The sequence below is a fragment of the Galeopterus variegatus genome, unplaced genomic scaffold, assembly GCF_000696425.1.
Source record: "Galeopterus variegatus unplaced genomic scaffold, G_variegatus-3.0.2 Scaffold1070, whole genome shotgun sequence".
Taxonomy (NCBI): Eukaryota; Metazoa; Chordata; class Mammalia; order Dermoptera; family Cynocephalidae; genus Galeopterus; species Galeopterus variegatus.
Window position 1 is genome coordinate 159,484 of NW_007727181.1, and position 17,959 is coordinate 177,442.

Genomic DNA, 17,959 nt, shown 5'->3' on the forward strand with positions numbered 1-17,959 from the left:
AATCCCGTTGCCGGTCCCCGGTCCGGTACGGGTGCAACACTGAGGGTTGCGATCCGTTGCCGGACACGGAAAAAGACGAAAGACAAAAAAAAAAAAAAACTTCCAATGGCTTCCCTTTGCCAGCTAAATAAACCCCCAGTTCTTTAAGCTCAAAGTTCTCCTTTCTAGATTTACCTCCTAGTGCTCTCCCAAATTCTTATACCAGACTGTGCTACTACCATTCCCCGAATACCCTTTTCACTTTTCTATCTCAAGGCCTGGAATGCCTCCCCACCCCACCCCCTTGTCCAGCAACCACTGGGATACCTTCCTAAACCATGAAATCTACACACCTGTACACCACCTCGCATCCGTGCTTCCACCTCGTCTAATTCTGTGTATTCAAACCTTCTGTGACTGAGTGCCAATAACAAAAATAACAGAAATGTTTGAAAAAAATGTTTAAAACTAAATGTTTGAACACTAGCTAAATGCCAGGCACCATGCTAAATGCTTTACACACACACTGACTCACTTAATCCTCACTACAAACGAGTCGGGTACTGTTATCTTCATTTTACAAATGAGGAAAGTTAAGCTGAGAGAAGAAAGAAAACTACACTTAGAAAGAAGAAAAGTAGGATTCGTACAAAAGGAGTCCAACTACAGAGCCTCAGATCCATAACCCCCCTGCCCGCCTCAAGAATACACTCCTTCTGTACCAAGTGCTTTACAGAAGTGATTTTACCCAGTGCTCACAACCAAACCATGAAGCAGGTTTTTTTTTTTTCCTTTTTGTCTTTTTTTACTGACCGGTAATGGGATCGCAACCCTCGGTGTCGCGCCCGTACCGGGGACCGGCAATGGGATCGCAACCCTCAGTGTTGCGCCCGCATCGCGCTCAGCCAGTGAGCGGGAACCAGTCTCCACATAGGATCCGAACCCTCGGCGGGAGCGCCACCGTGCTCCCAAGCGGCGGCACTTTGAAGCAGGTATTTTTATACTCATTTTAAAGATGAGGAAACTGAGGTTCTGAGAAGTGAATGCACTTCTCTAAGATTTTAGAATTTAGCAAATGGCAAAATTGGGATTTGAACTCAGGTCTGACTGCTCTCAGAGTCTACATTCACAACATCTACCCTTACCAACCTGCCACCAGAAGACTTCATAGAGTCTTCTACAAAGTGCCTAGGCACCTGACTCAACACCTGGGCGCTCCTGCATATGGATTCCGAGCTCAGATTCTAAGATAATCAAGACTAATGAATGGTTACCATCCTTAAGGCTTATCATACCTGCAAGTTTGAAAGGGTTATTTGCCACTGCAAAGGATTAAACCTGCAACCAATATGCTACCCCTATGTATGTACTGTAAGGTATTGGTTATAAGGCATAAAATAAAATTAAGCTACATGTATGTGAACCCTATTAGTATCACCTATGAGCTTTTATAACTCCTGCCATACCAAAAATGCACCTGGAGTAAGTACAAATATTTCTGAAAACAGACAGAAATCAGCTCCTTGACATATGTACATACATGTCATCATATACATTCTCATAAGACAGGTCTATAATCAATGACAAAGGAAAACTAGAATGTTAGCAGGGAGTCAACTCACCTTAGAAGTTAAAACCAAGATGGACCAAATACTCTCCCACAACAAGCCTTTGAGGTGATTCTAAAGGAAGTGAAGACTAGCAGTTTTACCTAGAATAAGAAGTCTGGCCAAACTTCAACGTTCCGCAGGGAAGTCTGCACCATGTAAAAGGCAGCAGAGCACAGTCATCCTGCTCCGTGAGTGACTGCTTTGGCTTTACCTGGCATTCCCAACAAGCCCAGCCACTGTCAAAATCCTGAGCAGCCAGTCCACTGCAGGAACCACCTCAGTACTTCAAACTGGACACAAAGTCAGGAAACCGGGAGCCAATTAGGCCAGAGATCTTACAGAAAAGTCTCTGTGCCTTATGTATTTTATAATACAAAAGTAGGGATGATAAGACCATCCTGATTATCGGGACTGTTGTCCTGCCTGCCCCAGGTCTACAGAACTTCTGCATTCAGGCTCAATTCTACCAGGCCCTAAGGTAAGGTCAGAGGTGGCAAATGGGAGATCCCTTCCTACTGGTGCCTGGGGCTAGAGACCCTCAGCTGTCTTTTATCCAGGATCACCTTGACTGGACCCACCCTGTGACCCAGGTCTGGCCCCATCTCCTGTGCTCTAAGCTGGGGAAGTAACCCCTTGAGACTTGAAGCTGGACAAGTCCTCTCTCCTCTGTGTGCTGGCCAAGAAGTAAAAACAAGAAGCAAGCCATTGATCCCACTGTAGGGTTACAGGAGCCCATGCTGCGAATATGACTAGTGACTGGTTTTGACTTCCTAAAATGAGCAAGTGCCATGTTCAAAACGCTACTGCCATGAGGAGCCTGTGTTCTTCACGCCGATCTATTGACTTCACCAAAAAACAGCCTGTGTTACACAGTTTATTTGGTAAAAGTTCTGAGAAACAACACAGAGATCTGGGAAACCTGAACAGATCACCATGAGCTATTTTAACATCACCAACAGGAGCTGTCGCTCCAAATAAAAGGCTGTTAGAGTTCATAAAAATTTCTCTTCCTTTAGTTCTCAAGCTAAACAGAAAAATCAATGAACAAGTGGGAATGTAAAATGGTATAGCCACTGTGGAAAACAACATGGAGGGCCGGCCCGGTGGCGCACTGCTACAGTGCGCCGCTTGGGAGCGCGGTGGCGCTCCCGCCGAGGGTTCGGATCCCACATACAGACCGGTTCCCGCTCACTGGTTGAGCGAGGTGTGGGCGCAACACCGAGGGTTGCGGTCCCATTGCCGGTCCTGGTCCGGTACGGGTGCGACACTGAGGGTTGCGATCCGTTGCCGGACACGAAAAAAAGGAAAAAAAAAAACATGGAGATTCCTCAAAAAATAAAAACATAGAATCACCATATGATCCAGCAATTCCACTTCTGGGAATATACCCAAAAGCACTGAAAGCAGGGTCTCAGATAGTTGTACACCCACGTTCATAGCAGCACTGCTCACAATAGCCAAAAGGCAGAAAAAAACCCAAATGTCTATCAACAGATGAATGGATACACAAAATGTGGCATATCCATACAATGGAATATTATTCAGCCTTAAAAAAGGAACTAAATTCTGGGCCGGCCCGGTGGCGCACTGGATAGTGCGCCGCTTAGGAGGCGCGGCAGCGCCGCCGCCCGAGGGTTCGGATCCCACATACAGACCGGCTCCCGCTCACTGGCTGAGCGAGGCGTGGGAGCAACACCGAGGTTTGGAATCCCGTTGCCGGTCCCGGGTCCGGTGCGGGGGCCACACTGAGGGTTGCGATCCGTTGCCGGACACGGAACAAAACGCCAAAAAGACAAAAAAAAAAGGAACTAAATGGGGGGCCGGCCGGGGGGCGCTCTGGATAGTGCGCCGCCTAGGAGGCGCGGCAGCGCCGCCGCCCGAGGGTTCGGATCCCACATACAGACCGGCTCCCGCTCACTGGCTGAGCGAGGCGTGGGAGCAACACCGAGGTTTGCAATCCCGTTGCCGGTCCCTGGTCCGGTGCGGGGGCAACACTGAGGGTTGCGATCCGTTGCCGGACACGGAACAAAAAGACAAAAAGACAAAAAAAAAAGGAACTAAATTCTGACATATGCCACAACATAAACAAACCTTGAAGACATTAGGCTACATGAAACAAGACATACACAAAATGACAAATACTGCGTGATTCCATTTTTTACGTGAGAAACCTAGAGTGGTCAAATTCATAGAGATGGAAAGTTTCAGAAGCATGATGGAGAGTGGGAGGGGGAGTTATTGTTCAATGGAGAGAGCATTTCGGTTTGGGAAATGAGTAAGTTCTGGAGATGAATGGTGGTGACGGTTGCACAACACTCAACGCCATTGAACTACACACTTTAAAAAGTTAAAATGGTAAACTTTATGTTGTGCATTTTTTACTACAATTAAAAAAACAATCAATGATGAAAAGCCAAAAGTAATTTTACCAAAGCTGTGAAAAGATAAATAAATGACAACCCGCTGTTAGGTATGATACATCCCATGAGACCATTCAGTACCAGAACCTATGCTGATGAGCTCAGCAGTCCTCCCATCTGTCACTCCCAACCTGGTTCCTCCCATGATAAGGGATTAGGAGGTGGGGCCTGAGCATGAACTACAGAGGCGCCTTTCAGAGCTGCGTTGTGGGGCCAGGTTCTATACCCCAAGGAAACAGCACACAGGTGATGGGAAGCGTCTTATTTCTTCACCTGGGCATGTTTCCAGGTATAAGGGAGTGCATGAGGATACTCATCTTTCCCACATTTCTGGAATTTCGGGTTAAGTCCATGGTTTAACCCAAGCAACTCTTAACTTTGTAAAGAGACAATTCTGGTAGGATAATCAAGCTAGCAATAATACCTTTGAGATATTTGCATTCAGGTAAGCTAATCTGCTAAATTAGATCAGATTTCCCAAAGGCTACTTTCCAAAGCATGTTGGAAAGAGGAAGAAAAACAGGTGAACAACAGCTCACCTGTGCAAAGAGCTTTGTTTGACTGCACCAGCACCTTGGACCTGACTTCAGTGTTTAAGATTTCCACAGTGGGGTGTTAATGAAATTCCCATGTATTTCCTGGAACTAAGCATAATCTGGGAAAACAAAAATCTAGCTAATTTATAGAGAAACCTGAGTATTCTCCTCCTAAATGGTAGAAGGGCCTGCAGTAGAATAAACAAGATATTGACGATGGCAGATGGAGGACGGAGGAAGAGCAGAGAAAAAAATGAAGACCCCTCGACTACAGCATACCGGCAGTGCTACCATTTCAATGTCATAGGCGAGGAAACCAGGCGTACTTGTAGCCTACCATAGATAGTAAGTCACTAAGCCTCTAGGATTCACATAATTCCAAGATTAATAAGAATCTACTTAAAGAAATACATGAAGAAGACACCTTGCATTTTGCTAAGAAAGTAATTCACAATAAGCAGAAGCTCTAGATAAAAAGCAGCAATGCTTAAATTTAAATTGTCTGGTTTTATCTTTAAATGAGGATTTAAAAAACAAACAAACAAAAAAAGCCCAGGGCAAGGAGATATCTAGGATGGAGTTCACAATGAGTCCTTTAGCTCCTGACACTGGCTTCTCCATGGCAACTCCTTTGTAAAAGGCACTTGAAATCCACTCCTTTTACAACAGTTAAGACCAAGGCAAACTATGGGATAATTCTATGGCATTTTTCACTACAAAAAGCACTGAATATACCAAATCAGGTCTTATCATGAAAACTGCAGTAAAGGGAAAGGAAATATTATGTAAAAAACAACTTGAATGAAAGGCAACATAAAATAGAAAAACTCTGTTTTCTCCAAAATTACTAAAAACAATCTAAACGCCGAGGGTTCGGATCCCACACACAGACTGGTTCCCGCTCACTGGCTGAGCGAGGTGCGGGCGCAACACCGAGGGTTGCGATCCCGTTGCTGGTCCCGGTCCGGTACGGGCGCGACACTGAGGGTTGCGATCCGTTGCCGGACACGAAAAAAGACAAAAAGGAAAAAAAAAAAAAAGTGTTATTCCAAAGATCCAACTATTTTCTTAAATACCATTAAAAACAACCATTACTAGCTTTGGAATAGAAAGACAGCCTGTACTTGCCATGGATTCCATACGTATTTTTCCTCAGTTAACAAAATTATATTGAATATGATTAAATGGCTCATTTTTAAAATATAATAATTTTCTTTCTCAATTACACCCTTTTCTCCTAGATTTAATTTCATAGATCCAATTTCATTGAAGTTCACTTTTAAATACATCTTTGATGTAAATGAAGGTTTTAATGAACAACAACAACAAAATTCCCATAAATACAACTATGCGATTTGGGCATGTAAACACCAAAATCAATTTGCTATTTACTTTCTAACTAAATTTCATTATACATTTAGTATTTTGCAACAGCCTGTTATTAAAGGCAGCCATGAGCTGATAGCAACAGAAAACTTTCATTATATACTGGGGAAGTTTACGTGAAGAAAAAAACAATTAGCCTGCTGCAAATAGCAAGCCTGTCTAGTAAGGTTTAAATGATTCCATTTACACAACTTTTAATCAACATAGAACTTGCCCACAATGCTTCTGAGGCTTCAGGTGAGGTGCATGTGTGATGCTGGGTGTCACTTACCTTCCGATATATCATGTGGCACATGGCTACTCTCAGCCTCATCCCAGCACACTGTACGTGATAAAAATACAAGTGGTGCAGTATGGCCAGGAACAGCGTGCACAGGGTCATCACCGAGGCATAGGCGTAAGCTGTGTGCAAAGCTGCAGAATCGGTGGGATCATAATTTTCAAAATAATTAATAATTTTTCCCAAAAATATGGGCTGAATTACTTTGATGCTTTCCTAAAAGAAGAAAAAAAAAAGCCTCATGAGAAATACAAACTACACCAATTTTTCTCAACACAAGCTTCATTTCTATTAGCGTGCTAAAAAGGCACTTTGACAAAGTATGACACTCATCACTAACTGAAAAGAAAAACAGAACAACTTTCTTCTTAAAGACAAGTAGATAACAGTTTTAACCTGAAGTCAAAATTATAAGTTCAAAGACAACAAAGCTTTAGTACACTGTGGATGCTCAATAAATATTGAAACCAGTGCTTTCAAATGCATTTGGCGGACTGGCTGATTAGCTCAATTGGTTAGAACGTGATGTGTTTGTTTTCTATTGAACATAATTAATTGGACATAATTGCAGGGTATGGCGTTGAATATCAATACCTGTGTGTAATGTGATGCTCAAATCAGGATTAGTGTATTCAACATTACACAACGTAATCATTTTTTGTGGCCCTTTATCAATTTCTCGCTAACCCTCCCTCTGCCTCCCGCACCCTCTGATAACCTCAGTTCTGTGGAACACGGTGTTGTAACACCAAAGTCAAGGGTTCGGATCCCCGCACCAGCCAGCTGCCTAAAAAAATGAATCAATAAATAGAATGGACTTGGCAAACTACCAAATAAGTTTTGGCCTGAGATGAATAAGGAAAACAATGGCCAAAGGAACTGGCTTCCATGTGGCCACCCAGCTGGCACTGTGCCCACTTCTGTACTCTCACAGTCTAAGCCCAAAGGAAAGTTAGGACAGCTCATTGATGGGAGGCACACCCTGGCCATTCCCTTCTCCTCTAAGAGACGTTATGAACTGAGAAACTGGCACAATCACGGATCAGAAAAGAGAACCCTACAATCGTTCCTAACCCAAACTCCATGTATCAGTAGATCCAAGAGAACCAAGTCTGGCTTCTGGTACATTATTAAAATGGAACCAGTTTTGGTAGGTTCCCAGGCTCTGGGCCCCAGTAGGTGTTGCTCTAATATGTCTCTACCCCCTCGCAGCTGAGATTTGCCCCCAAGTACTGCCACCTTGGCTCAGGTAGTCTGGAGTCAAAATTTCAACGCAGCAGAAGTCAGGCTAAAAGATACCGTCAGCCGTGGCTCTATCCACCATACACCGAAGGTGCCCATTTTGAAGAAATGTTAATCATCACCTATTCCCCAAGGCAAAAATTAAAATGCTACGCCAATGAGCTGGAGGCATTGGGGCTCACCTTCTGAACAAGACAGAGGGAAAGCAAATTTATCCCCCAAGACCAAAGCAAAGAAACAGCAAAACGCTGCTTGAGCACACAACACAACAGGCAAAGGAGCCTTCCTCCACATTCTTGTCCACCTCTCCCTGCCAAGTGGCCACTCCAAACCCAGCCTATTTCCTCCCTCTGGTGAACCCTTTATAAGGGACCCTCCTCCCCCATCAAAGAAAACCAAACTCTCATTGCAAATCCAAGTCACCAAAAGGAAACACAAAGGCCCTTGACATCATTTCCTCCTGACTTCTCAAAAGACGAAATACCAAAAGTTTGGAAATCTTTCAAGAACTTGACTTTGAAACAAGGTTACCGTTTTAAGCAATCCCTCCTTATTAACAAAGACATGGTAAACAAATGACAGGTTTGCTTTTTATAGCTGTTTTCTGTCTATTTGAAGGGAAATAGAGGAAGAATTTTAAAAAAAGGAAACTAATACACATTTTCTTCCCAACCAACTTGTGCCCGATCAGAATATTCAAGACATCCTCATCCCTCAAATGGGTCGTGACGCTAAATCCCGACACTCCCATCCTGTTGTACATGCACACACTCAGACTTCACCAACCACATTGCCTTCCATGAGGTCATGGGTGTTTCCATCTTCTACACAAAAGAAAACACTATTTAGTTGAATTCTGAGTAAGACGATCAGATATCAAGAACTCAAGAGGCTTGCTGTTACATTTCATTCATCTCAAGAGGCATTAAGAGTTTATAGAAGAGCCCCTAATACAGTGGGTCAGAACACAGACTATCTACAGTTTACTGAGATGAAAATCTGTAGGTTTACACAGAGAAGCAATAACACCAAACCGTGCACATGGGCAGCCCCAACCCTGGAGTGGCCCAGGGCAGCCTGATTAGCAGCTGCACCACCAGCCAGAAGCCACAAACCTGCACCACCAGCCAGAAGCCCAGTGCTAACTCCTACCGTCCCAAACCTTCCTGTAACCTCTCATGGTCTCTGGAGTCACTGTTGCCTGATACGCAGCTCTCCAGTTCAGCCTCACATGGGTGTGACTCAAATAGAGAAAGGTAAGAGTGGTGGCACCCATCAGAGAAAATAACGACAGGGGCTGGCCAGTCAGCTCAGTTGGTTAGAGTGTGCTGCTGGCAACACCAAGGTCCAGGGTTCTATCCCTGTATCAGCCAGCCCCCAAAAAGAAGAAAAAAAAAAAGATGCAACAAATCCAGTGAAAAAGAGTGCAAAATGAAGGTAGGTCACTACTCCCTAGTTGTCTAAATTTTCCTGCTGAAGAGGGAACATTTAACAATCCAACCAAGCAAACAGGCTCATTCATGAGAATGCCAGTTTGTGGCCCATTCCTTACCAGGGGCCTGTCTGTCCATGGTCCTAACCCTCAACTAGTAAGAAACAAAACAATGGGGAAAATACTCATCATCAAAATTGTGACTAAACAAATTTAAACTTTCTGAATATCAGGAACAAGATCAAAAGTCACCACACAAATCCTCCATCTTGGAAACCAAACTGTGACCTGGTGAAGACTCTTTCCACAAACCAACTAAAGTACAGTCTGCTATGGGTCAAATGTGTTCCCCAAAAGTTCATGTGCTGGAAACTCCACTGTAACAGTATTAAGAGGTAGAAAATCCACTTATGGTATTTGAAAGGTGGGGCCTTAAGGAGGTGATTAGATTGTGAGGACAGTGCCCTCGTGAATGGATTGATCCACTCATGGAGTAAGGGGCACGGTTGTGTGGGCTTTAAAAGAAGAGCAAGTGAGAAGGTTAGCTCGCTCTTGCTCAAGCCATTCACCATTTGACACCCTGCAAAGAAGGCCTTAACAGAGATGTGTTCCCTGGATTTCACAAGAATTCTCAACTATGAAACCACATGGGGTTCTTAAGAGTCCCATATGGATACCTCAACACCCCACGGATCAAGGTTCTACCAGAGTCTCAGAGTACTCGAAGGCAGATGTTTCTCAATGGAGTATTTGGTACTCGGCCTCCTTAAAACACCTGACATTTGAGCCCTGCCCCTTGCTTCTTAAAGTAACTTATCACACGGCTACACGCTAAAACATCTGCAGTGGGCACGGGGCCTCCACCATACTCCTCCAGGCACTTGAGACATTCCTTGTCCAACTCCACCATCCCTGGTTCACAAGTAGGAAAGAAAACACAGGAATTGCAAATAAGCTATCAAAGAAAAACATGCTTGAGTGAAAAATATAAACAGAAAAAAGGTGAGCTTGTGGGAAAAATGAATAGACAGTTAATTTTAGAAATGGGGGAACAGGTGACAAAGCTGGCATTAAGAAAGATCCAGAGACAAGAAAGAAGAACAGTGAATTTGGAGGAATAATAACCATCAAGACAACAGATACACCTGAAGTCCTCTTTGAATCAGCAGTACCCAGTCCTGCCTACATATTAGAAGCACCTCGGAGGTTTAAGAGCTCACTGATGTACAAGAGCCGTCCCCCAGATCTGGATTCAATCAATTGGGGTGAGGCCTGAGTTCCCTCTCCCTGGGGGATTCTGGAGTGCAGAAACCAACCCCATGGAAGCACTGTGATCTTTCCTCTCCTGCACCATCCCCGTGTCTGAGTCTGGAGGGGCTGGAGACCTGCTGTAGTGACAAACCACAAAAGGTTTCATGAAGGCTGCTGTCCTATGTCACACTTCCAAGAAAAACCTTCAGTGAGGAACTCTGACCCTCCGCTCTGCACAGTAGGGAAATTCAATGTTTGGAAAACAGTGTATATATGAAATGAAAGGATAAATCATAATTTGATGTTAAACATTCTTCTAAAAGGGAACAGAGTGGACAGGGCAAGGACAACAGCCTTCTTTAAAAATAACCACTTTGGGGCCAGCCCATGGTTCACTTGGCAGAGTGTGATACTGTTAACACCAAAGCCACGGGTTCAGATCCCTATGTGGGGATGGCCAATTGGCTCACTGCGGAGAGCATGATGCTGACAACACCAAGTCAGGGGTTAGGATCCCCTTACCAGTCATCTTTTAAAAAAATTAAAAAGAAAAGAAAAAACCACTTTTGCAGATTTGAATTTGGAACCGTGAAAACATTACACAAAATCATTAAAATAATTAAATTTTTAAAAAGCAATTCATAAAACTTGAGAGAAAAATAAAACAAATGTACTAAATATATACCCCTCCAGTTGTTAACAAAACCATACAAAAGAAGGAACTATTGAAAATAGTTTTAAACAAAATAATTTGAAAATGCATTCCCTATGGGATATACCTAACCCAAGGACAATATGAACTGCAAAAAAATCTTAAATTGTTTTCAGAAATCATATAATGGATGATAGTGTTGATACTCTTAAGATAAAACAAATGAATAATCACAATGACATCACTGAGAACTGGGATTAGGCATGGAAGAAAAGAGAATAGATGAAGGGAGAAAAGCGATATAGATTAAGAGTAAAGAGACCAAGTAAAAACACTAGTGTCCTGAATCTGATTTGGAAATACTCATTTATCTTTAAATATATATAAACTTTCTGGCTTTGTCCAATTAAAAAAGCCAAGAAACAATAACCAATCCTGTAGCAATGAGCACCTCTAGTGCCCAGACTAGAGTCTCTAAATACCATTTCCAGTAAAAGAAGTCAGGGCTGTTTGGAAAACTGGCTGATTCTACAGCTAGGGCAAAAGCTGTTCAAGGTGTGCCAGAAACATCTTGTCACGCCAGAAACATCTTGTCACACCAGAAAACAAGGGAATAAGCAAAAAGTACTAAAATATTTACAGATAAAAAAACGTGATGTCTAGGAACTGCTTTGAAACTATCTTGGCCGGGGCAGTCAGTGAGCAAGGCTTCAGGGGAATCAAGACTGGTCATGAGTTTATACTTATTGAAGCTGGTTTAGGAGTAGAAAGGGGCTTATTGTTCTATTCTATTTTTGTATTTTTGACATGTTCTCACAAACCTAGGAAAACACCACATGAAGCTTGGACCTCATGTCAAGCAGTTGACCAAGGAGCATAGAGCTGGAGTTATACAAAACACCTACTCTCAAGCTCGCTGACCCCAACAGTGGGAGAGCAAGTGTCAGGATAGGGTACAAGAGTGCTGACCTATGAATCAGAGAACAGGGCTGCCACTTGTAAGCCACATGCCCCTCAGCGTGCCACATACCCTCCCAAGCCTCCACAACCCAAGCCACAGCAACATCTGTGGTGTACAGCTCCAAGGAGTCCCAAGGGACAACAGAATGAGCCATGACAACTGAAAGTGTTCTGAGACCACAGCGCAAAAATAGGTGTAAGTCATCGGAAGACACCTATTGAATTCTCAGTGGCAGAGAGGCCGGTTCTCACAGAGGCCTTGCAAATTCCCATTGCCGCTTACAGGTATGGCAGAACAAGAAGCTTATGAAAAGTCATTGGCAAAGGCCAAGTTTTCCTGGTAGTCAGAAGTTTCACTTCTCAGCCGAATTTTGTTTTGTTTTGTTTTGTTTCTTAACCATTATCTAACCACATTTTTCAAATAGTCACCTACTCCCCTGACTTTTTAAAGAAAACGGACTTAAAAGTATTTACCCATGTTAATAACTCAGGGTTGTCACTGTGACTGTTACTAAACGAACGCAGTGCGCCCAAGAACCAGCAGGGTCGATAAAACAATCTGCTCTGCAGGTCTGTCTGCTCTCAGTGCTTCCTCTGCCCGCCTTACTGTGTCGTCTCGGTAGCCAGCCCACAATATCTCTGTCACCAGCAGCTACTCCCTGACCTCCTGGCTTGAGCAGAGGGTGAGGGATATTTGGAAGAAAGAGTTGAGAAATGCAGAGGCCCAGTAGGGCTCTCAGGAAATCAGCCCTGAGTAAAGGGTAATACCCCTGCGGAACTTGCAGGATTCTGTTTGTTTACTTCCTGCTGATCAGCTGAGTTCCAAAGTGAGGATTTACTCAGACATTTGCCTCCCAGAGCTTCACTGCCTCCACCTGGACCAGAGACAATCAGAACAGAAGTGGCCTCGGACAAAGGCCAAGTCACTGGATAAGGCCAGCAGCAGCCTGGGCCCATCTGCCAAGGGTCAGGGGAATAGGACCTAACCCCCCACCACTCACCCCTATTAGGGGAAAGAGGATGGGGCGGGGACCCCACACTGGCTCCTTTGATGTCCCCAACCTTACACACCAGCAGGCGAGACTGCTCTCAAAGAAATGACCCCAGGAATGATGGCTCATGGTCGGGCCTTGGCGGGTAGAGACTTGCTTCAGTCCGATTGGTGGAAGGGCACCCAGGGGACAGGCTTGCTGGGGATCTGCCAGCTGTTAGGCTGTAGTTAGCATTTGCCTGCAAGAGCGTCATGTTCACCATTATCCTAGCGCTCGTTTCTCTGAGCATTACGATCATTCTTCGGTTCTCACAGGACAGAGGTTTGCACGACTCTGAAATCCTGTCCTGAAAGCCTCCCCCGTGAGCTGATGTCACCCTGCCTCTTCCTGCTGGCGCTGCTGCCAGTAGCCTAGGAAGCCCTGCTCACGTTTCGGCTGTGTAACAGGAGACAGCTTAGGAGTCATGGATAAATGGTGCAGGTGTTCTGCACGCCAGAAGAATTTAAAAGGAGCTAGAGATCACAAAGGAAACACGTCTGCTTGTTACAAAATGCTAGGTTGAGTTTAGATCTTCCAGTATCTAAAATACAAAGACCAATGAGAAGGAAAAAAGATAGAAGATCACAAAATTAGAAGCCACTTCATAAAACCAATTTTAAAACTAACATTCACTCTAACTCGGTAACTAGCTTTAATGACTGAAACCTAAAATAGCACCTAAAAATGATTTTCAAAATATAACAGATCCTTACTAAGCTTTACTTTAAGAAATTATTTCTCTCTAACTTTGCCATCACAACAAAATGTCAACAGGCAAGCCTAGGAAGAGTATTTGTATTGGAATTCAGGCTTCTTTTCACTGCAAGGGGAGGGAAAAAAAAATGAAGACTTACTTCTAGTTCAGCTCTGATGACCGCTAGATACCTGAACTTCACTGCACTGGAAGTAAATGTTCTGCCAGTTGTTGTGTTAAAGGCAGAAAGGTAAAATGACCGTCATCTGCTAGTCACCATGCTCAGGTAGGGAATAATCGGCCCCTGTCTAATTTTACACCATAAACCACCAAGATACTGTTGTGAATACAGTGCCAACAAGCAACCCTCACACCCAAGGCCAGGTGCCACTGGCGAATGGGAAACAGAAGAGCTGCCCGTATATTAGTAACTAATCTGGGGTCCTCATCTTGCCAAGCAAATGCTCACCCACTCCACAATTCAAGCAAAAGGCTTCTAAAAGTTCAGATACCATCGCTTGGCAGGAAACCAGGCACTCTCGCTAAGTAAAACACAAAACTGGGCCTCTGCCCAGAACATCACAGTCCCAATGTTATCGCCATCCCAGACCATGACCTTCTCCCGGCCCACCCAAGGAGCTGACCCTGAATGGTGTCTTAACAGCGTGGATGTTTAAAAAGTTAGGGCAGCAGGGTATGCACACCACATCCATTTGAGCTCTTTACAGGGCTCCTGGTCAGCCTGAATGCACCACGATGCTCTGCCCTAGCCACCGCCCTAGCCACTTTCCAGCATCGCCTGTGACTTTCTGGCCCTGGGATACCCAGTAACCTGGACTCTGCCCTAACTTATAATCCCCAATCTCACTTCCCACTGCCATGCTCCTCTGCCCCAGGGAGCTCTTAGCATCTGCCTTTCCATCCCTAGGCCAAGCTCAAGAAACATGTGCTTGAGACCCTGAAGGCAACGTCCTCACCATGTGCCTTCACAACACTGTACGGGCTATCAGGCTAGAGGTGTCAGGCTCACAAGTCAGAGCACCTGAGACTGAATCTCAGCTCTGTCATTTATGTCTGTGTGACCCTGGACACATTACCTAACTACTGGGTCCTCTTCTTGACAGTGCGGATGATAAAAATACCTTCTACTTCACTGAGTCAGCCAAAGGAACAGAAGTAACATGATATATAGGCAGTTCCTGGTACATAATATTTTTCAAGTACTTACTATTATTATCACTACTACAACTACTACTAGTATTGCTGCTGCTACTACTATTACTGTTGAGTGTGGGCCCTACTCATAAACCTGCTGCTGCTACCCTAATGCTGCTACTGCTGAAGAGTACCATTGCTGCTGTGAGGGGCACCACTACTACACCACTGAGTATAAGACCCTGTAACTGCTACTGCTGCTAGTACTACTACTGAGCATTTCTTATTTTTATTTATTTCATGTTTGCCAAGTGCTCTGTTCCCCACTTTTCTGCCATGACTGCCTAGTAACCCACCTCCTAAAAGACAGACCAGCAGTCTAGCACTTGCACCATATTAAGCTCCCCACAAGTCCTAGCCTTCCCAAACCACCCCCAACCGTGGCTGGACAACACCTGTGTGAGGCCTCTCTCAGGCTACCCATTCCTACCACACCTAACCAGACACCTGGTGTGGGACACAGGCACATACCAAGGCTCCAGGGCCGCCTGAGGTGCAGAACCCTGGAGAGCTCCGCTTTCTGACATTTTCAGCATCCCGGCCAGCAGATCAGAACAGGGAGGCTACCTGGCACTGTGCCCCCGGGCAGAACACCATCTTACTGAAGGCCCTTCGAGGTAATGGAGGCCAATGCCTTCAAGGCTTTCCACTTTCAGTGCTCCACTGAATGTCCACTTGTACACTCTCTGCAACGCCAGGCTACCAAGACTCCACCTCCTGACCCGCAATCCACCCCAGCACCATGGACGAGGAAGCAGAATGGGTATGCATGAATGCACTGGAATTCACAGTGAAGTCACACTTCCTCCAGAGAGGGGGTTTCAGCTCACAGCACCTGGCCCACTGGAAGGGGGCTGCTCTTAGGAGCTCCAACCAGCTCCAGCCTCTGGGGCACCACAACCAGCCCAGGAGCAGGCCCCAAGTCCTGTTTCCCGGGAGGGGAGAGGTGACAATACCTTCCCAGGAAAGCACTTATCAGATTTGGCATGGTTAATAATTATTTGTTGAGCACCTGTAAAATGTCATGTTATTCTGGGCTCTGGTCCAAATTTACTTCCTCCAAACCACAGGGCACATACTCCTTGAGGGTGTAGGATCCTCTTTGGATTAGAAATGACTCTTAGCATTTATAACATTTACTGAGCACCAACAGTGTCCTAGCCTGATATAAAATGCCTTTTCTTTTCAGTGTTATGCTCCCGTGGCACTATATTTTAACTGGTTAAAAGAAAAATAATAATGCCCTTGAGCTTCAGATACTCTAAAGATAGATACAACTGCTGAGCTACATCATTCTTCCATGTTTCATCCTCAGGCCTTAAAATTCTTTCCAAACCCATCTGGCCTCTGGCTCTCCCCTCTGGTCTCCACCCATTTCAATACCGATTAATAGCTATCATGTTGACTCCGTGTACACTGAAAAATAATTCACCCCATGTAAGTTTTTACCTCAATTAATGTAAAAATTCCCAAAACTAAATAAGATTTCCAGTAACACTTAATGATTGCTTTTGTTAAAGAAGGCTTCTGCGCGTCTTTCTCGGCTCTTAAAACTTCTTTATCCCAGTACCTATAATGAAAAAAAACTTGGTAAACAAGAGCATACCCTGCCATATGGTAAAACACTGGAGGTGGCAGCATGACAGATAAGGGTTCATGACAGGGCATTTTGCGACTGTCTCATAAGTGCCAGCCAACCGTTCACCGGGCTCCTGAAAGATGTGGTGCAGAATCTGTAGCACCAGAAAAACAGGCCTTGAGAGGAAACGTCGCCAAGCTTTGCTGGATTTAAAGCACCATTAGTGGCCCAAGAAGGCAGACGTGAGTACAAACATGCAAGACAGCTGCTCCAGTGATACCACCCTGGGGACAGACCACAGGCACCCAGGGCCATTGGCACTGCTCCCTCCACTTCTACAAGGACACGGCAAACAGGTTTCCCCCAGGCCACCCAGAGAAGCTAAGCCTGGGGACAGGGACGCCAGAAGGCAAAACCCACTCCAAACCGCTAGCCACACATGGAAATTTTCACCCTTCCTTACCCTTCTCTCTCCTGCCTCTTGCTTACCCTTGCAGCTCTTCTCCAAGGTGCTTTGAGCGATCTTCCGGAAGCACCGAATACATATCATCTTCTTCCAATCTCCGTTTATGACCGATTTTAAACAAGGGGTTTAGCCACCTGTTCAAAATTAAGAGAAAAGGAGAGTGACGTATGCAAAATTACACATTTGCATTTAAGTAGAATCCTACCTCCATGGGTTTTGTAAAAGTCTACATTTTAAGTAAACAGAGCTAGAGCAAAAAGTACTATGTGTTCACACGCACACACTCGTACACTCCTGAGCTCTGCCCACTGAGAGGCCTGGGAGCACTGACACCCCAGTGGCTGAGAGCATTCCCGCACCCCGACCTTGGTTTCTGCAAACCATTCTCCCCTAAGAGGAACCAGGGCTCCTTGAAGAAATGGCTGATTTCAAGCCTGGGGCAGAGAAAGTACAAGACTGGCCATGAACATCTTCTTGTGCCATAAAGTAAGGAAACATTCAAGGAATCATAAGAGTGGGTCCAAAAGACAGAGGAGCCAGCGTGAAGGGGTCCCATGAGACAAATCTGAGATAATTTGAGAATAATGAGAGCAACGAATCATAACCTATTGAATAATAAAATCCATGAATCCTCACCAAGACATAAGTGGGAGAAGGGAAAAGCTCTCAAAGAAGGGTGACATTAGGAAATCATCAATGGAAGCTAACCCCAGTGAGTAGTGAAAGTTTGATGAGAAATGAGACATTTATATAATCTCAAATTATCTTTCTACAAATTACATAATAATTATGAAAGGAAAAAATAGTAACTTTACATAGGACCAAAAAAACCCTATTCAAATATTTTGGGATTCTTCTTACCAAAAGTAAAAACTCAAAACGGGCATTATCTATTAAAAAGTATTTAAATCATAATAATTAATGTGAAGAGATGGGCCAAAGGTATACACTATTTCACTGATTTCGCCAGGATGAGGAAATTTTCAAGGGCCGACAATAAATAATCCGTGAAAGCAGAGATCACGTTTCTCTTCCTGATTGCTTTAAACCTTCAGAGTAAGGGCAAAAAGGAGGTACCCTAGGAATATTTATTGAATAATCAAATATCTATGAATCATTAGGGAAGCAATAACAGAAACTGAGCTTCAGATTTTGCTAACCCTGGGAGCTTAGTACCTCTAACAAACCTGGGTCCACGAGTTTGAAGACTGGATTCTACTCCTAGC

The 17,959-nt window shown here is 44.5% G+C and overlaps 1 protein-coding gene across 1 annotated transcript in view; it reads right to left on the reverse strand.

The window, feature by feature from the left end:
- Positions 1-16,861, reverse strand: part of ABCC4 (ATP-binding cassette, sub-family C (CFTR/MRP), member 4) — a gene marked incomplete at its 3' end in the record, with an annotated part of 176,263 nt that extends 159,402 nt beyond the window's left edge. Inside the window, exons 1-3 of the mRNA XM_008574597.1 lie at positions 16,757-16,861; positions 16,138-16,258; positions 6,203-6,427 (exon numbers count right to left, since the gene is read on the reverse strand). Coding sequence (XP_008572819.1) covers positions 6,203-6,427; positions 16,138-16,258; positions 16,757-16,812 — 402 coding nt within the window. The remainder of the gene's footprint in view (positions 1-6,202; positions 6,428-16,137; positions 16,259-16,756) is intronic.
- Positions 16,862-17,959: the final 1,098 nt, after the last annotated feature.